The sequence below is a fragment of the Coenobita brevimanus genome, chromosome 65, assembly GCF_032717465.1.
Source record: "Coenobita brevimanus isolate Jiangsu-jjx chromosome 65, ASM3271746v2, whole genome shotgun sequence".
Taxonomy (NCBI): domain Eukaryota; kingdom Metazoa; phylum Arthropoda; class Malacostraca; order Decapoda; family Coenobitidae; genus Coenobita; species Coenobita brevimanus.
Window position 1 is genome coordinate 52,433,311 of NC_137018.1, and position 16,466 is coordinate 52,449,776.

General features: G+C 38.7%; 1 protein-coding gene across 1 annotated transcript in view; it reads right to left on the minus strand.

Annotated features, from left to right (window-relative positions):
* Positions 1–14,374: 14,374 nt before the first annotated feature.
* Positions 14,375–16,466, minus strand: part of LOC145404892 (microtubule-associated protein 1 light chain 3 gamma-like) — a 36,832-nt gene continuing 34,740 nt past the window's right edge. The window contains exons 4-5 of the mRNA XM_080276393.1: positions 15,521–15,681; positions 14,375–14,718 (exon numbers count right to left, since the gene is read on the minus strand). Of these exons, the coding sequence (XP_080132519.1) occupies positions 15,522–15,681 (160 nt within the window). The 3' untranslated portion in view covers positions 14,375–14,718; position 15,521. The remainder of the gene's footprint in view (positions 14,719–15,520; positions 15,682–16,466) is intronic.

Here is a 16,466-nt window from a genome sequence, read left to right on the forward strand (position 1 = left end):
TCCTCAGTAAATGAAGGAAAATTTGCCCATTAATGTTTCATTGTTATCTGTAAAGCTAATTTGCCAGTTTCCCCTGTTGACAGTGTTGTATGTAAACAGTAATGATATTTTAGAACACATCCTGTATGGAAACTTTTGTGATAGAGGTGTGATAAGGGAAATGGCTGAAACTCTCAACACATTGAGAGTGGCCATGAAGTGAAAAGACCTACTTTTGTTAATACTGTCCATGATCTTTGAATTAAACGTAACATCCTGACTTGTAACGACGGTTGCATGTACTCAATTGGAACTGTAGTAAGAAGTGGAATCTGTTCTACAATGTCCAAGTTAGTCCTGTCTCTTATCTTACAGGGTACACTGGTGGCTGGGCTGTTGTCTGTTAGCAGCTTTCTTTGGAGTTGCAGTTAGTCTAATCCGTCCTTAGTACCAGAAAATGTCATTATTAAGTATAGTAGTGCAGCCTTGTTTGTAGATGTTACACAGACCAGACCTAACTTAAATATAATTCCACTTACTTTTTTTCCCCCCTCCCTCCCAATATTTAGTCTGTGAAAGTAATTCCCCCCACCAAAGTTAGGAACTATGGTTACCAAGGTCATGAGTGAAATATGTACCATTCACAGTTAGGTTAAGTCTTGTTAGGTTTGGTTTGTGTATTATCCATTAAGAAGACTGTGGAACTGAACTTTTTAATTACGCAAGAAAAATCTAGAACTGCACCCATCATCACCACAAGGTTTATTATGAAGGTTTAATAAGTTTGCATAACATTCATTAATGTATAAAACTTCCTAATCAGTTTTTGTTCATGCATGTGTGTGAGGGAGTGGATACCAGTACAGTACAGCATGTGGTGATGAATGTTTCATATATTTTTCTTCGCTTTTTGTGTGAAAATGTTTTATTTGTAAAATTGTTCAGGGAATTGCACCTTGTTGGGGATTTTGAGTGCAGTTCAGTTGCAAATGGTCAAAGATTTTTATTTTGATACAAAGTTCTCATGTTAATCATGCCTTAGAAAGAGAAGCCTGGCAACCCACATTAAGCATGCATCAGGTACCAGCCAATGATTGGAAGCAGGTGCACCACTCACAGAAACCAAAATTAACCCCTTCAATCCAGTGATGTATTTTATACTGTAATGTTATTCCCAGTACTGTCATATGATTTTATTTAAAAAGAGATTGTTAGTGTAGTAGGGATTAATGAAAGCTGTATCCAACCCCTACAGCTCAAGAAGTCTCTGCTGAACAGAATACAATATAATCATGTAGCAGCAACAGTAAAATAATAATATATCATGGGATTGAAGGGGTTAAGACAATGAATACTATTTGAACACCACAAATGATGAGTGGCTGGTGTTCAAATGGTGTCGTGTATTACCACAGGATGTATTGCTCAAAGATACCCCTGCCTTCTCTTGCTGTTTATTGGAGGGCTAAAGGCCAATGAGTCGAGTAAGCGTTGTAAATACCTGAGTATAGTAATCTTACATGTGTCATTTTGATTCTAGTGTATACTTGAGGTGTAGTTTTAAGTTATGGCCACAAGTGACAATGGTATTTTCATATTGCATTGCAGTACAGTCAGCCCTCCATATTTGCGGGATAAATGGACATAAACACCCTGAATCAAGAAATCCATAAATACCCAGTAATGTTTCTCTCTCCCAAGAGCCCCCGTAGTCATAATTTATCTTTGTGATTACCTAAAAACCCCTTTGCAATGCCCTCAGTTCTCATCAGATGTTAGAGTCTGCTTGTTTAAGGTAAGTCTGGAGGTGATTGTATAACACTGGTTGCTAAATCATCTGAAAGTACTCTTAAACTTGTAATTTGAGATGGTTTACTAACCCATGAATAATGAACCAAATATTGAAGCTGCAAATAAGGAGGGCCAACTGTAAATTTATGTTTTTGGCACAGCACTGTAAAATGCTTCAGTGAATTTCACTGACCAATGTCTGTGAAGTGGTTTTTACATGTTTCAGTTGCCATTACAGTATATTTATTTCTAGTGTAAGGCAGGGCAATACTGTATTATATTGTAAATTTTGAGGCAAAATTTTTACCGTGAAGCTGATAGCTCAAAGAATGAATGTAGGAATCAGTATTTGTATCCAAAAACACTCCAGCTGTACAGATCATCACAAAAAAAAAAGTAAAAAAAAATAAAAAATAAAGCTGCAGCCAGACAAGTTAGAGAAAAAGTGACTGCAGCAAGGCAAGCTTTTTTGCTGTGGCTTCCTTGACCCTCAACGTTAGTTCCATTTCACCCCCATCAACCCCTTCAATCCGATGGCTTTTTTTTTTTTTTTTCTAGCTACCTTGGATGACTTATTCAGCTTAGGAGACACTTTTTGAACTGGAGGTGTTAGATGTAGCCTTCATTAACCCCTTCACTACAAGATGTCTCCTTTAAATTGAATAAAGTAATTGTTTGGCAGTGACAAGAATGAATTTAAAAGTATTGAATGTCATCGCACTGAAGGAGGTAAAAAAAAAAAAAAAATCATTACCCACCCCTACTGAAGAATGAGTGAGAGGTTGTGTGTCTTGATCTATGTTTTTCTATTATTATGATTATCTTTTATTATTATTATTATTATTATTATTATTATGGCAAGTGTTGATCTTAGTATTTTATGACTGTGGTAATAACAAAAAACTGGAACACTTACTTGGTATTTTATTAACACAGGTTACATGTCAGAGAGAGAGAGAGAGAGAGAGAGAGAGAGAGTTTGTAGAAAGGTAATGGAAAGGAGGGAGTGTGAGCTTTACTACTTCACTCTGATGATTTCAAACACATTCTTGTATAAAGAGAGACATATGGGGGATGAACTTTGTCAGTCGTGGAATCAGACATGGGAGTGGAACAATGGGACAGCAGTTAAACCATTTGAACCCTGGGACTTCTGATTTGAACAAAATTGTTTGGTGTTATTCTAAATGAACTTATGTGCACCAACAGAGAGACAGACTAATGAGGAGATTAAGTAGCATCGTGGTGTTTATGTGGATGTGCTGGAGATGTGAAAAGTACCCTGAAGTTATTTGGTGATATGGAGAAAATGTTCATGTTGCCTAACTGCAGTCTGCCTGGCTGAGCAGACCTGTTGACCACAGGTAGATAACTGTTTCCGTGGGGCCGTCCTACAGGTACAGTACAGTACATACACCGTGTAGGGGGCCGGCACCCCTTTTTGGTAGACAGTGCGTCATCAGGGCTAGAACAGGGTCCTTCCCCGTGGTAAGATGCAGGGAAATATATGAGGAGGTTTAGTTCCTGGGTGAATATGGCAGCTACTTGGCTCCACCCAGCATGCACAGCACCACCACATGTAGACCCCTTGGCAATGAGAAAAAAAAAAAAAATGTGTATGTAGGTGTGGGAGAGGGGAGGACAGGGTGAGACAGAAGGATGGAGTGGATAGGTATATGAATGTGATCGGTGAATTGGATCATTCTGATTATGAAGGAAAAGGTGACAGGGAGAACATTTGTCTGGCCACCCCTTATAGGATTAAGACATCTACAGAGCAGCAGCAAAAAGGTTACTTAGGTAATTTTTAACCTTTTAAATAGATGACATTCAGCTTTGTTCCTATATCTCCATCATAGAGCTCAGTGGTTTATCTAGACAGCACACCACCCGGCTATGTAGGTGCCACCATGTGAAGGCCTCCCTCTCCAACACTAGAGACCCTATAGATCTATCCAGCACTAGAGACCCTATAGATCTATCCAGCACTAGAGACCCTATAGATCTATCCAGCACTTGAGACCCTATAGATCTATCCAACACATAGACCCTATAGATCTATCCAGCACTAGAAACCCTATTGGTCCAGCACTAGAAACCCCATTTCCAGCACTACCAACGTCCATTGTCGAAGGGAAAGGAAATTGGCTGTTCTTTAACATGGTGATATAATAAATATTGTGTAAAATATTATACCATGCTGTAAAAAATCGTAATAGCGCTGAACAACTTTTAAAAGATGTTACTCCCAACGCGTCGCCGTCGCGTCCCGCCGTTCCAACAATCAATGCGAAACGTTTGAAGTTTAACGAAGTGTTTGATGGAGGCATATTTACGAAGTTTTGGTGTCAGTATACTTACTACGTCTTCAATAACTAAGTGGTAAGTAGAATATGATATACAAATGTTTAGAGGCGCATTGGGAGAATCGTAGAGTGTGGAATAAAGGCAAAGTATGCGTTTGAAAATGAGACGACCCTTCAGGTACGCCCTGAAAAAGAAATGGCTAGGAATGCTCGGCTAAAATGCACCAATACCTAAAGATATTTTTTCATAATATATAACGAGATTTTTTAGAAAGTACCCTGGGCATGTGGCAATAACAATTATAATAGGCCAACTTAGAAAGTTGCTGAAATGTTTGTCATGGGTTGGTAGTAATGAATTAGTTTAATGCTCTTAACCTGGTACGATTTTTTAGCGATACCTATCTTGTATAATGAGCTGGGATAATGTAGAACACATCCCTTACTGTTAATAAGAACTGCCTGTATTTGTATTTTTTAAATTAAGGAAGGCTACTCCATCAAATGTTCTTCCTGGTGGGCTGTGCAACCTTTTTTACCATTCATATAATTCCCAGGTATGTATTGCTTAGATTTGCAATATACAGAGTTGCAAGTTTGGATGTTTTCTTCACTAGCAAAAGTCCAGAGAGTCATGAACAGTGTGAGTGAGGGACTTTATCCTTCCATGTGAGTCCTAGGATGCGCTGTAAGCATCGGATGTGAAACTGCTGAAACTGTTTGATGTGACGCTGGTAGGTAGTCCAGGATTCAGCACCTTTTAAGAGGGTGGATAGACATACAGCCGTAAATAGTGATACCTTCGCCTCAGCTCTCAAGCTAGGGTTTTCAAAGACTGGATCTGAGACTGAGACATCCTAAAGAGGCTGAGGCGTGGTTGATTCGTGCAAGGACTTCAGTATCTATGTTTATCTGTGTGAACACTTCTTAAGTAAGCAAAATTCTCCACCTGTTTTACATTTTCCACCGTTTATCTGAAATGCAAGAGGCTCAGCTGGGTTGTTTCTGATGTCATTATGTTTTATTGTCATTTATTCGGTGCTCCATTGCATGGTATATACCGTATACAGGTATGTTGGAGACGATGGTGAGACCCTGGTGTAGGGATTCTGTACAAGGACAGCACAGTCATCAGCGTATTGTAGCTTTTCAGTCACTGGTTGTGCCTGATGTCAGATTAAATAAGTTACCGTCTAGACTGAACTGGATTTTTATTCCATCATCAGTGTTCATTGTTTGGTGGCTTAAGAGGGTGACTACAGTGCGATAGATGTTGAAAATGACAAGAGCCAGGACACAACCTTGCTGTACTTCCACGTCCACGTTGAAGGTTTGGATTTGCTCCCACCTATGGACACAGGAGCATTCATGTTGCCATACAGGCTCTTTAGGATGGTAAGGAATTTGTTTGGAACTCCAAATATTGAAAGAGTATTCCATAAAAGTTGTCTGTTGATAGTATCACATGCTTTTGCAAGATCGATATGAATGCAGTATGTAAGTCACGGTTCTTCCCGTGATATTCCTTCCGAAATCGACTTTGTTTCAGGAAATGTTCACTCAGTCAGATGTTTTGTCAGTCTGGATAACTTTATCCTGGTAGAAGATTAGCTTACTTTGCTAGCATTCACAAGGAGGGACATACCTTTGCTGTTGTCACAATTTGAGCAATCTCCTTTCTTTTTTTTAGATGGTTATAATATCAGACGTAAACCATTCAAATGGGATTCATTCTTGTTTCCATGTAGTCAGCATGATATTATGGAGTCACTGGTGGAGTAACTGGCCACCTTCTTTGATTAGTCAAGATGGTATGCCAGCAGGGTCGGCAACTTTGGCCTGAACATTTTCTGCAGGTGTAGGTACGACGTGAAGAATTTCCGCTTGAGCGTTTGGGATCTTATCAAGGATGATTTTATGGGCCTTGTTGTGCTCTACCACGTTTCGATTCAGTAACGTATTGAAGTGTTGTGCCCATCTTTCTAGGATTGCTTGCTTGTCTCTCAGGAGTCTCCGGCTGATCGAATAGGGATTATGTTTGGGTGGCCCATACATGATTTTTATGGACTACAGAACCCATGTTGTTCGTCTTTGCAGCTCTTTTGTTTGCTCAGTCCACCATTTATTCTCCATGCCATGCAGTTTTCTCTGGGTTTCACGTGAGATTCGGGAATTCAGTTTTTAGGGTGAATGTTCAGCCATTCTGCATCTAGGTTTGTTGCATTGTTGTGTGAGTCAAGTGTGGGCGTTGTGAAAGCTTGTCAGTGATGGTGATGCGGAAGGTGTTACAAGTTGTCACATCCTTTAAAATGCTACAGTAGCTTAGATTCCGAGGATGGTGTGCGGCGCTTTTGTGGGCGTAGCTATATAGTTGCAGTTTGGTATGTTGGATTGAACTGAGTGGTTTAAGTAACTGACTAATACTAAGATGATTAAATATACTCTTAGGGTTGAGTTGATTTCCTAACAAAAATAGAGTTACTTGAGCTGAGCAAAAGGGTTCAATTGAGTAATTTAATTTCTCTCTCTCTCTCTTACAGCGCTAATCTTTAATCCACTGATTATAGCAACTTGTGTGTTTTGTTTCGGCTAACGTCACCAGAATTAGCCGACAGAATATTCCAGACATGTAGCTAAAAAAGAAAAAGTCTTCCAAACTCTGTTCAGGGAGGGAGAACCTGTCGCCCCGATAAATAAAGGGTAAGAAATCGATGTTAACCCTGCAACAAAATAGCAGCTTCTTTTTAAATTATTTCGACCTTGTACTGTTTATTTTTGAGGAGGCCAATTTAGACAGTTCCTACTCATTAAGGAAAAAAAAAAAAGTAGCAGGAACACATACAGATGCATTTATATCCCTAATTTTCCCGCGTTGTTCAACTCTCATACACAAATCTGTATACCATATATATATATATATATATATATATATATATATATATATATATATATATATATATATATATATATATATATATATAACGCAGAACAAAGATGTTGGCTTTCTGTATACTACTATAGGAGATAATTATTGGTAGTGGTTCTCAGTTACGAGGGAGGAGAAGCTTAGTTTTGTAGAATGTAAAGATACTGATGAAAAGAAAAAAAAAAAGTATTAATGGGGATAATAGTGACGCCAATCTTCTATAGACCCATCCAAAAAATCATAATCAAATAATGGAAGAGCCTCCTCCTTCTACCACTGCGTACATATCCATTGGTCCAAATGAACTCGGTTCCCCTCGGCTGCGCGATGTCCTGCGCATGGGGCGATTAGGTTGTCATATAAGTTTGTCCATGGTTTGCGTCTAGGTTTGCGTCCTTCGTGGCTGAGATACGGTAACAAAGACAATGGATATTGTCATTTGAGATGACTATATACTCGTACCTCTTCAAAGTCTTATTAAAATAAATTCAGGAGATTGTAGTACTAGTAAAATATGATGAAGGCATCTATGGTTGGCGCCAAATATGGTTCTGAGTCGATTGCACTGAGGCAGACACGTTAACTATTGACAATGCAACTTAGAAATTATTTCCAAATTTAACTACAGTATATTGAATAGACCTAAACATTGATAGTTCCTCATGAAAATTAATGATTACGGTATTCATTAATATTAGGTATATGTAGAATGATGGGGAATCGTCCAGAATGAGAATTTTTGTGACGTGGAATCGTCTAGGATGAGAATTTTGTGACGGGGAGTCGTCCAGGGTGAGAACTGTGACGGGGAATCGTGCAGAGTGCAAATTGTGACGGGGAATCATCCAGGGTGCGAATCGGTGTGACGGTGGAATCGTGCAGGGTGCGAATTGTGACGGAAGTCGGTCATATTTTGACGAGGAATTGTCCAGGAACTATACAGGACCCAAGAAACGAGAAAAGCATGATTGAGGGAGAACTAGATAGCAGCATTCATTCATTCATTCATTGCCAGACGCCATGTATCCCAAACGGGATGGCCAAGGGCTTACGAGTTAATTGTTTTACAGGGAGGGGCACTAATCCTCCACCAACCCCACTTGACAGCAGCATTCATTCACCTTATTTAGTCACTTGAAGAATTATCTTTACAAAAACTTAGAGAAATATAGAATTCACCGGTTATGAGATATAATCGGAGAAGCACATTTCAGAGTTAGAGGTCAATGAAATACATGGAGTAGGAATCAACCTGTATTTACCACACAGTTAAAATTCCATAGGCAACCTTCACAACCCTAGCCGTTCACATTGCCGAGTCCTAGCACACTACAGCCAAAGGGAAATTCATTAAAACCTGAAATTAAAGCAATAGAATCCTATCAGGTTGATCGTATATTTTCCGAGGTCTTCAACTTAACGTCTGGCAATTTATTACTTAATCTGGAAACTTAATACAGTGAGGTAATTCCTGACACTTTGGGCAATAAAGAGCAATTACTTGGAAATTAACAATGAGTGCTGATCTACAGTATAGCAGAAGATTAACGCAAGATTATGGCGCTAGTCGTTAAGAAGTATTATGGAATGGATGCAAGGCCATAGTATTATATTATTCTGCCACCGAGGTATGGAAGAGTTGCATAAGGATAAAATCAATGTCTAGTTAGTGAGTTAACTAAATGAATTAACGTTGTCTGGTGATGAGGGACTGGAAAGAGAGCATGGAAGTAAGGAATAGGGACGTAAGTATTGAAGTAAAGGAATTGGGATGTGAGCATGGAAGTAAAGGAATTGGGAAGTAAGCACGGAAATAAAAGAACTGAGAAGTAAGCATAGAAATAAAGGAATTGGGAAGTATGCATGGAAGTAAAGGAATTGGGAAGTATGCATGGAATTAAATGTTGTTGCCTGACAGTATTGTGATCCCTACAATTAATGTGTGGAAGTGAAGCATGGACTGCGTTAAAAGGACACAATTCAAGACTAAGAGGACTGGAAATAGGTTACGGTATCTGAGAGGGGTTTGTGGAGTCAAGTGGAGAGATGGACTAACAAAGAACTGTTATCGTGTGCAAAGATTTGCAGGCAAATGAGAAAGTATTTTTGGAGCACTACGGTGTTGATGGTGACATGCTGGAAATGTACCTTGAGATGATTTGGCCATGTGGAGAAAAAGGAGAAAAGGGATCAACTAGAAGAGTGTGGGTGAGGTGGAAGGAGTGACCAAGGATGAAATGGAGGGATGGGGTGGAGGTGTACAAGTGAGGTTGGTGTGAGATGGATAGAAGGGATCCTGATGGCAGAGGACAGAGTTGTATGGAAACAATTTGTGGCCACCCCTTCTGGGATTAAGGTGTCTAGCTATTGACAGATTGATAGATAGACATCAGTGGTTGCTTTAATAAATTTCGTGGGCACAGTTAAAGTATACAAAAGATTTCATTATTGAAAATGCTAAAAAGGTGAAGTAAATTAAGTAGTGAAGAAAAAGAAAGTTGTCCATCATTGCCCCACATGGCTGGAATTCCCCCACACTACTAAAGCCTTTCACAGATCACTTAAGGCACTGATTGAGCTGGTATATAATGCTGACATTCATTGGCTATGCACAACAACATTCATCTGGATCACAACATTATAGAATTGCATGCTCAGGTGGTTACAAATTCAGCTGCTATGTGCAACAACATTCATTTAGATCATCACATTAGCGTCACATGCTCAGATGGTTCAGAATGTTTACAGGGTGTTCTTTAGGATGAGCAATAAACAGTATAAGTACCGGTACCTGTTTTTAGTGTTTAGAATGAGCAAAAAAAGATAGTACAGTACAGATACAGGTACCTATAGTCTACCAGAGTAATTAACTGCTATGCACAGGCAACATTTATAATTTACAGCATAACATATATGTTCTCAAATGGTTCAGAATGTCTCCAGGTGTGCCAGTACAGCATCTTGTAGGGCAGCAAAAATTAGCATCCCATTAGGACAAGTAGTGAAATAATTTGCTGTGCACATCTGTATCACAACACTAGATTTGCATGTTGAGATGGTTTAGAACATTTCAGGTATTTCATTATAGTATATAACTTGTAAAATCGGATAGTCTTTAGAATGAGCAACTAGTTAGTATTCCAATAAGAAGTCATGAAACAAGTGGTAAAATAAAGAGATTGATATTCCGCCCAATAAAGAGCTGAGTTGCCCCAAGTATGCCAACCAATATTGTACTGTATACATCCCTTACGAAACTAAAAGTACAGGACAGTACATGTCGTATATTATATAGTAATGTAGAGACCATCACCCATATGTAAGGCAAAGGCTGGGTATATAAGATAAAGTAAAAGAGGAATATCAGGCATACAGGCAGTCCTCATTAAAAGTTAGTGTGTGTTCCAAAATATCCCAACTTCGTACAGTTGGGGATGATCAAAAATTTAAAAAGGAAAAAAAAAAAAGTCCAGCCTGATGATCAATGGTTTCACAATGAGTCAGTTGTGTGGCCAGCTGTCCACAAATGGGGGTGCCAGTGTGGGCCTGGTCCTGTTTTGAGAGGACCCAGTAGGCCCACTATGCAAGCGTGTTGATTCAATATCAAATAAATTTAACAGCTGTGCTAACATCACCATATGCTTGAAGGTGCCAGGCATAACAGGAACTGTCAAAATGAGCAGTTTAAAATAATCGGATCAGAATTACAGTACAAGCCATATAATTTCACAGGGGACCAAGGGTGTGACTGGAATGGCCAGGCTCCTTGTAGTAGTAGTAGTAGTTGTTCCCTAGGCAGTCTAGCCGAACAGCCCCGAGTCCCTTAGGAAGGCCATGGCCGAGACCAGGCTTTCCCACAGAGCTCTCAAAGAGTGTATGTTGTGTTGTTGGCATAGGTGATTGTGTGCAATGCAGTCTTCCATGATGTGCTTAATAGTATGGGGTGCTGTGTTGCATCCTGGATGCCTGTCCAGGATGCAACACAGCACCCCATACTATTAAGCACATTATGGAAGACTCTTAAGCTACCAGGCTCCTTGTTACAATAGTTGTTTTTGCTGTTCATGTTCTTCTTTTTTTCCCCAAATACAGATCTCTGTGAATTAATAATGAATTCCTTATGTGTTAAAACTTCCTTCTGCATGAGGTATTGATAAAAATAACAGGCATACACATTCATGAAAAGTTACTGGTGATTATTTTCAAAGGCTTTGTTTACTGCTGCAAAATGTAAAGATGGAAAAAGTTCTGATATGGTACTTTTTTGACTGACTGTTTACTAAATTGAGAGAAAGTGGCAGCTGGATTTTAGCTGTAAGAAGCAGTGGAACTTTAAGATACAATTTTCCTTAATAGTATTTAAAAAAAAAAAAAAAAAAAAGGACTTACTGTACTTATATACAAAAGTAGTTATATATCAGACATCAAAGAGAGAAATAGAGTGAGTGAATATAAAGAAATTGGTAATAAAATGAGTGATACAATATACCTCTGATCTTGGCTGAGAAAAAAAATATAAGATCAGAAGGATTAGTTAAAAACAGAGTGCTCATCTTACTTAAAATACTGATAATAAAAATCTCTTCTACAAAATTAAACTCTGGAATAATGCTGCATCCACTGTTGTTATGGAGAGCTTCCTTACACTATTTGAACTGAGGGGGCACCTGTAACCCAACATTAATAACCATTTGAAATATAATAGAGTACTGTACTGTCTCTTCATAGTGTGTCCAGAGAATTGTGTGCCAGTTCAGGAGGGTGTTCATGGGCAAATTTTGATTAAAGTATGCTATTTCAACATGGATCTGATTCTGCACTGATATGGAGCTACAGTTATTGATGACCTTAAGGGTGGAAAGGGTCTCCCCTGTACTTCATCCATAAATGGCTTTACAGGTGAATGTGGGTCATTGTCATATATAATTTAACCATGAGGTTGCCAGTAGCTGTAGCTCCATAACAGCTGAGGTTTGGACTCCTGTTGACTTACCATTTTTTACTCAACATCAGCCTCTTAATAACCTCCTGAAGATGGACACAATTTTCCATGGACACCCTGTATTCATGGAGTGGTTTGTTTACATTACCAAGAATAAGTAAATGCTGCTTAGTACTGATAGTAATGAGAAACTAAAACATCATTTTACATTTCACAGATATGTACTATATTACTTAATTCAATTAAAGGAGTTCTTAATCAGGCTTGCAGAATCAATGATGTACCGATACATTATTTGAGTAAAAAATAAAAATGCCCCTTCCTGGATATTTCTGGTGGTTCACTCATGATCAACCCATTAAAACCTGTGATAACAGAGTCTTATAAACAGTACTGATATAACGTAGCACTAACGTAAACTCTGTATTACAAAGAACCATACCGGCTACAGTGTGAGGAAGAACAGGCTGAATGTAAGGACTGGGAGGACCATAAAATGGCTTAAACTGTTATTTATTTGAGCACCATAACTATTCTACCAATATGAGCAATTCCCTAGCTTTCCCTAAGATTCCAAAACAACCTGGCTGATGATATGTATGCTGGAGAGAAATCTGGACAAGCTCATGAGCAGTAACTGACAGCAAATGCTTTTCAAAGATGCAGTCTCATAATTTACCCTATTTATCACATTTTTATCTATTTATAGCAGAACTTTACATAAGCATGATGGCTGCTCTGAGTGTGTGAGATAATGACCAATAGTTTATATTACATTGCACCAAAGGAATTCTCTCAGGATCATATAAGGTAATTGTCAGCTCAACACTTTCATCTTCATGCATGCTTCCATGCATGAATATTTCGAGCTGTTTTGAGATTTGTCTGTGATGATAAAGCTGTGTAGGCGAGGCAGATTCCAAACCTGAAGTGTGTGCTATAAGTGTTAGAATCAGATCCTGTCACTTGCTTGGTATAGTTTGTTGTGAACTTTGTGTCTGTATAGGAATATACAAGAAATGGCTAACCTTGACTGAAAGTGTCAGCAGATAAAGATTTTCAACACTAGCTAGTTCCTGGTGGGTCATGTGACACCCTTTACTGTGCATGTCAGAGTAGGGTCCCAGTCCTTTTCCTCTCCTCCTCATGTATCCCTAAACCCAAGAAAATTAAAAATATAATATGTACCTTATATAGGCCTACCATACTTCATGGTCTGTCATATACGAAATGTACTGAGAAATTCTAACAACTGCCCTCGTGATGCTTTAAGTATAGACTTATCACAAATAATATGGAAAATCTTGGCACTTTTTTGTCACAAAGATGTAGAGTGATGTGGAGTACAGTATGCTAGTGACACTGTGGTTAAAAATCAGATGAGTGATGTCATTTAATGCAAGTACTGTAACAACTAGTGGCTGCAAATTTTATCATAATGAAAGTGTCAGTTCCTTGAGAATTATGGCGTAGCTATAGTTTGTATACTCTCACCTGACAGAAGACTGCTACCTCTCCTTATCAAATGATAAGCTGCTAGGGGAGATAGGTAGTGAAATATGTTGGTGGCTAAGTAAGGTACTGATGCACTGATTTGGTATTATCTTATTTTGCCATTAAATAACATATTTGGCTAAAAGAGGATGCAGATCAGTGTCAGGTACAAGCAAACAGACTATAGTGACCCAAGTGAAAATATAACAATACTGTACAGTGCGTGATTCACAGCCTATTCACTCTACCAGCAGCAACCATCACGATCATGAATAACCGCAAGATAAAAGTACAAACCAAGATCAATACATAGTGCTTTGAATTGTCTTTATGTAATATTTTATAAATCTTACATTAAAAATTTAACCTAGCAATTATGTGTAGCTATTAAATGGAAATACAGTACGAGGGAAATGATGATGTGCCATGAACTGCTAATAAAAACAGTGGTTGGGGAAAAAAATTATGGTGCAAAGTGCTACAATGGCAATGGAGTAAATGTACAGTAGTCTATATGATGGTAATGTCCTGTTATGGAAACTGCTAAACCTGCCATGGGAAATTAAGAGGAAAATTAGTGGCCGTATGTAGGATGATATGGGTGGCTATGTAGCACCTCTTTATTCGTGATTTATCTTGGAGATTGCTGTATGGTACGTTATTTAGTGTTTTGATATCGACAGTTTTCATCAGTTATAAAAAGAGGATACTAAGGTGTGATAAGCAGATTAAGTTGCTAATTAGACAGTGTTATGAAATCTCGAAAGACATCTAAATATAACTCATGTTTCACAGGACTGAATAATTCTGTTTGAAAATTTTAATCGGTACTGTTGTCATATCATAAGTCACTAACGAGATAAATACTGTAATGGCAGGTGAAGTTTTGTCATGAATATTTAACCGTAGCTACTGTATTTACTTAGAGCAGCACTAAATTTTACAGTGTTCTGTAGAGTAGTTCTTTTTATAAAATTTAGTTGATACAGTACAGTGCTGCTCGTAAACAATTTCTCTGGCAAGTGTAGTTTGGCATGAACTTTTAACCAACATGACTATGTAGGAATACTGGTATCTATTTAGGATATGCCATGTAGCTGACTTTATAGTGGTGGCACTAATGGTAGGAATATCGGTTTAGGATGTGCCATGTAGTAGCTGGGAGCAGTTTAGCCTGGCATTTGATCCCCCTTGGTGTGTCCTTCTCAACAGTGGCTTGGCTTGGTGGGCCGGTGGGCTATCACAGTCATATAGGAAAACTAGCTGGAGATAAACGGCACCTGGAGATATGAAAAATGATTATTAGGGACTAACGGCAACAGTATGTGATGCAATACCCCCATCTTTTGGCGGGGAAAAAAAGATTATGGCACTGATGATGATGATGTCTCCTCTATCTCTTGGGAGATTTTCTGATATAAGTTCTGTACCCGGCAACTAATTACTTTTCTATAAGGAAAGCACACCTTGATGCTGGTAAGAGACATCACTGAGCATTTTTTCATCATCATTTGTAGAGGTTATGAATTAACATGAAAAAATTACGAACTGGTAAAGGTCAGTTGTACTGATAATTTCATAACTAGTATTGCCTGTTTACATCAGTGCTAAATGCTCAGCAAATTACTTATAAATGAGACATAGTCCTATCATAACCAAAGTACCATGTAAGACAACCAGTGACACTCTAAACCAGTTTACCAGAGATAATATTTAGGTAACTGTCTTTAACCAGAATTTTTGGTATATAGCAACCGAATTTCATGAAGTGTTAAGATCATTTTGCAAGAATCACACATAAATCGTTACCATTGTGTCAGTCCTGCTTGGTTCACAAATATTTTCTTCATGTAAATTTCTTAACATATTGTGATGTAGTGTTATAAGTTAACATTTTAAAAATCTCTGAGAGTTACTGTTACTCATTCATCACAGTACGTTCAGCTGTTTTCACAAATTCTTGTAAACCTAGCAAGACTTTGTGGACACCTTGTACAGTATGAAGTTCTAACTCCTGTACACTGATCCATGGCCACCCTGTATAATTGCAGGGATCCTCCAAGAAATCCAGATGGGACCCACCTCAGCCGAAGACCTCCTGGCTGGCATAGGTGACATACAGGAAGCCGTCATCATCGCGGCACTCCCGGTACACCTCTGAGAGCGGCCTCGACAATGACACAAGGGACCGGTTGTTGACCAGCAGGTACAGGCTCATCGTGCTCTGCAGCTGCATCCGGTTCCTGCAAGAGGAGAGTGCATGGTAAGAAAATGTAATACAGTATTGTACAATGCTTGGTATGAGATGTGGATGATGAAAAAACTGATACAGGAGCTAGCATAAGGAGTACAAGGCAAGAAAAGGTACAATATATGGTGTCTGGTATGAGATGTGGATGACGGTGAAAAACAAGCACTACATTGGCTAGCGCAAAGAGTGGAAGGTGAGAAAAGCAATACAATGCCTGGTATGAGGTGTGGATGACAGGGTAGGGTTTCAGCAAGCGACTATTGATCCCAAGTATACAGGCAGATTCATTACACATTGTGCCTCACAGTGAGAAAAACAATACGATCCCTGGTACGATGAGGACGACTGTAGGATTTCACCAGGCAGTTGTGAACATTTTTTATGCCACAAGTTAAGAGGTGGGGGTTAAGAGGCAACTCAGCTTCTTGGTTGCTATGTAGACGTGCTGTGTTAATACTGTGTGAGTAAGAGGATAAATGAGCTTAAATAAAGGTAGGATAGCTACAGTATAAGTAGGATCTACTAAATACACTTATTACCAGTGCACTTTACAGATGCAATGAATTTCTCTTTTTGTAGTAGAATGAGCCATCAGGTGTGTTCAGAAGGGCTGTACGTACTTCTGTAAGGGTATTAAATCAACTGTGTCAAAGCTAAATGATGGTAAATGTACACTAACTTGTCGGAGTGAAATGTGGATTTAAATCTATTAACAGGTACTACAATAATTAGTATGGGCAGAAAGTCCTTTAGCAGTGTAGTAATGTCCGGAAGATA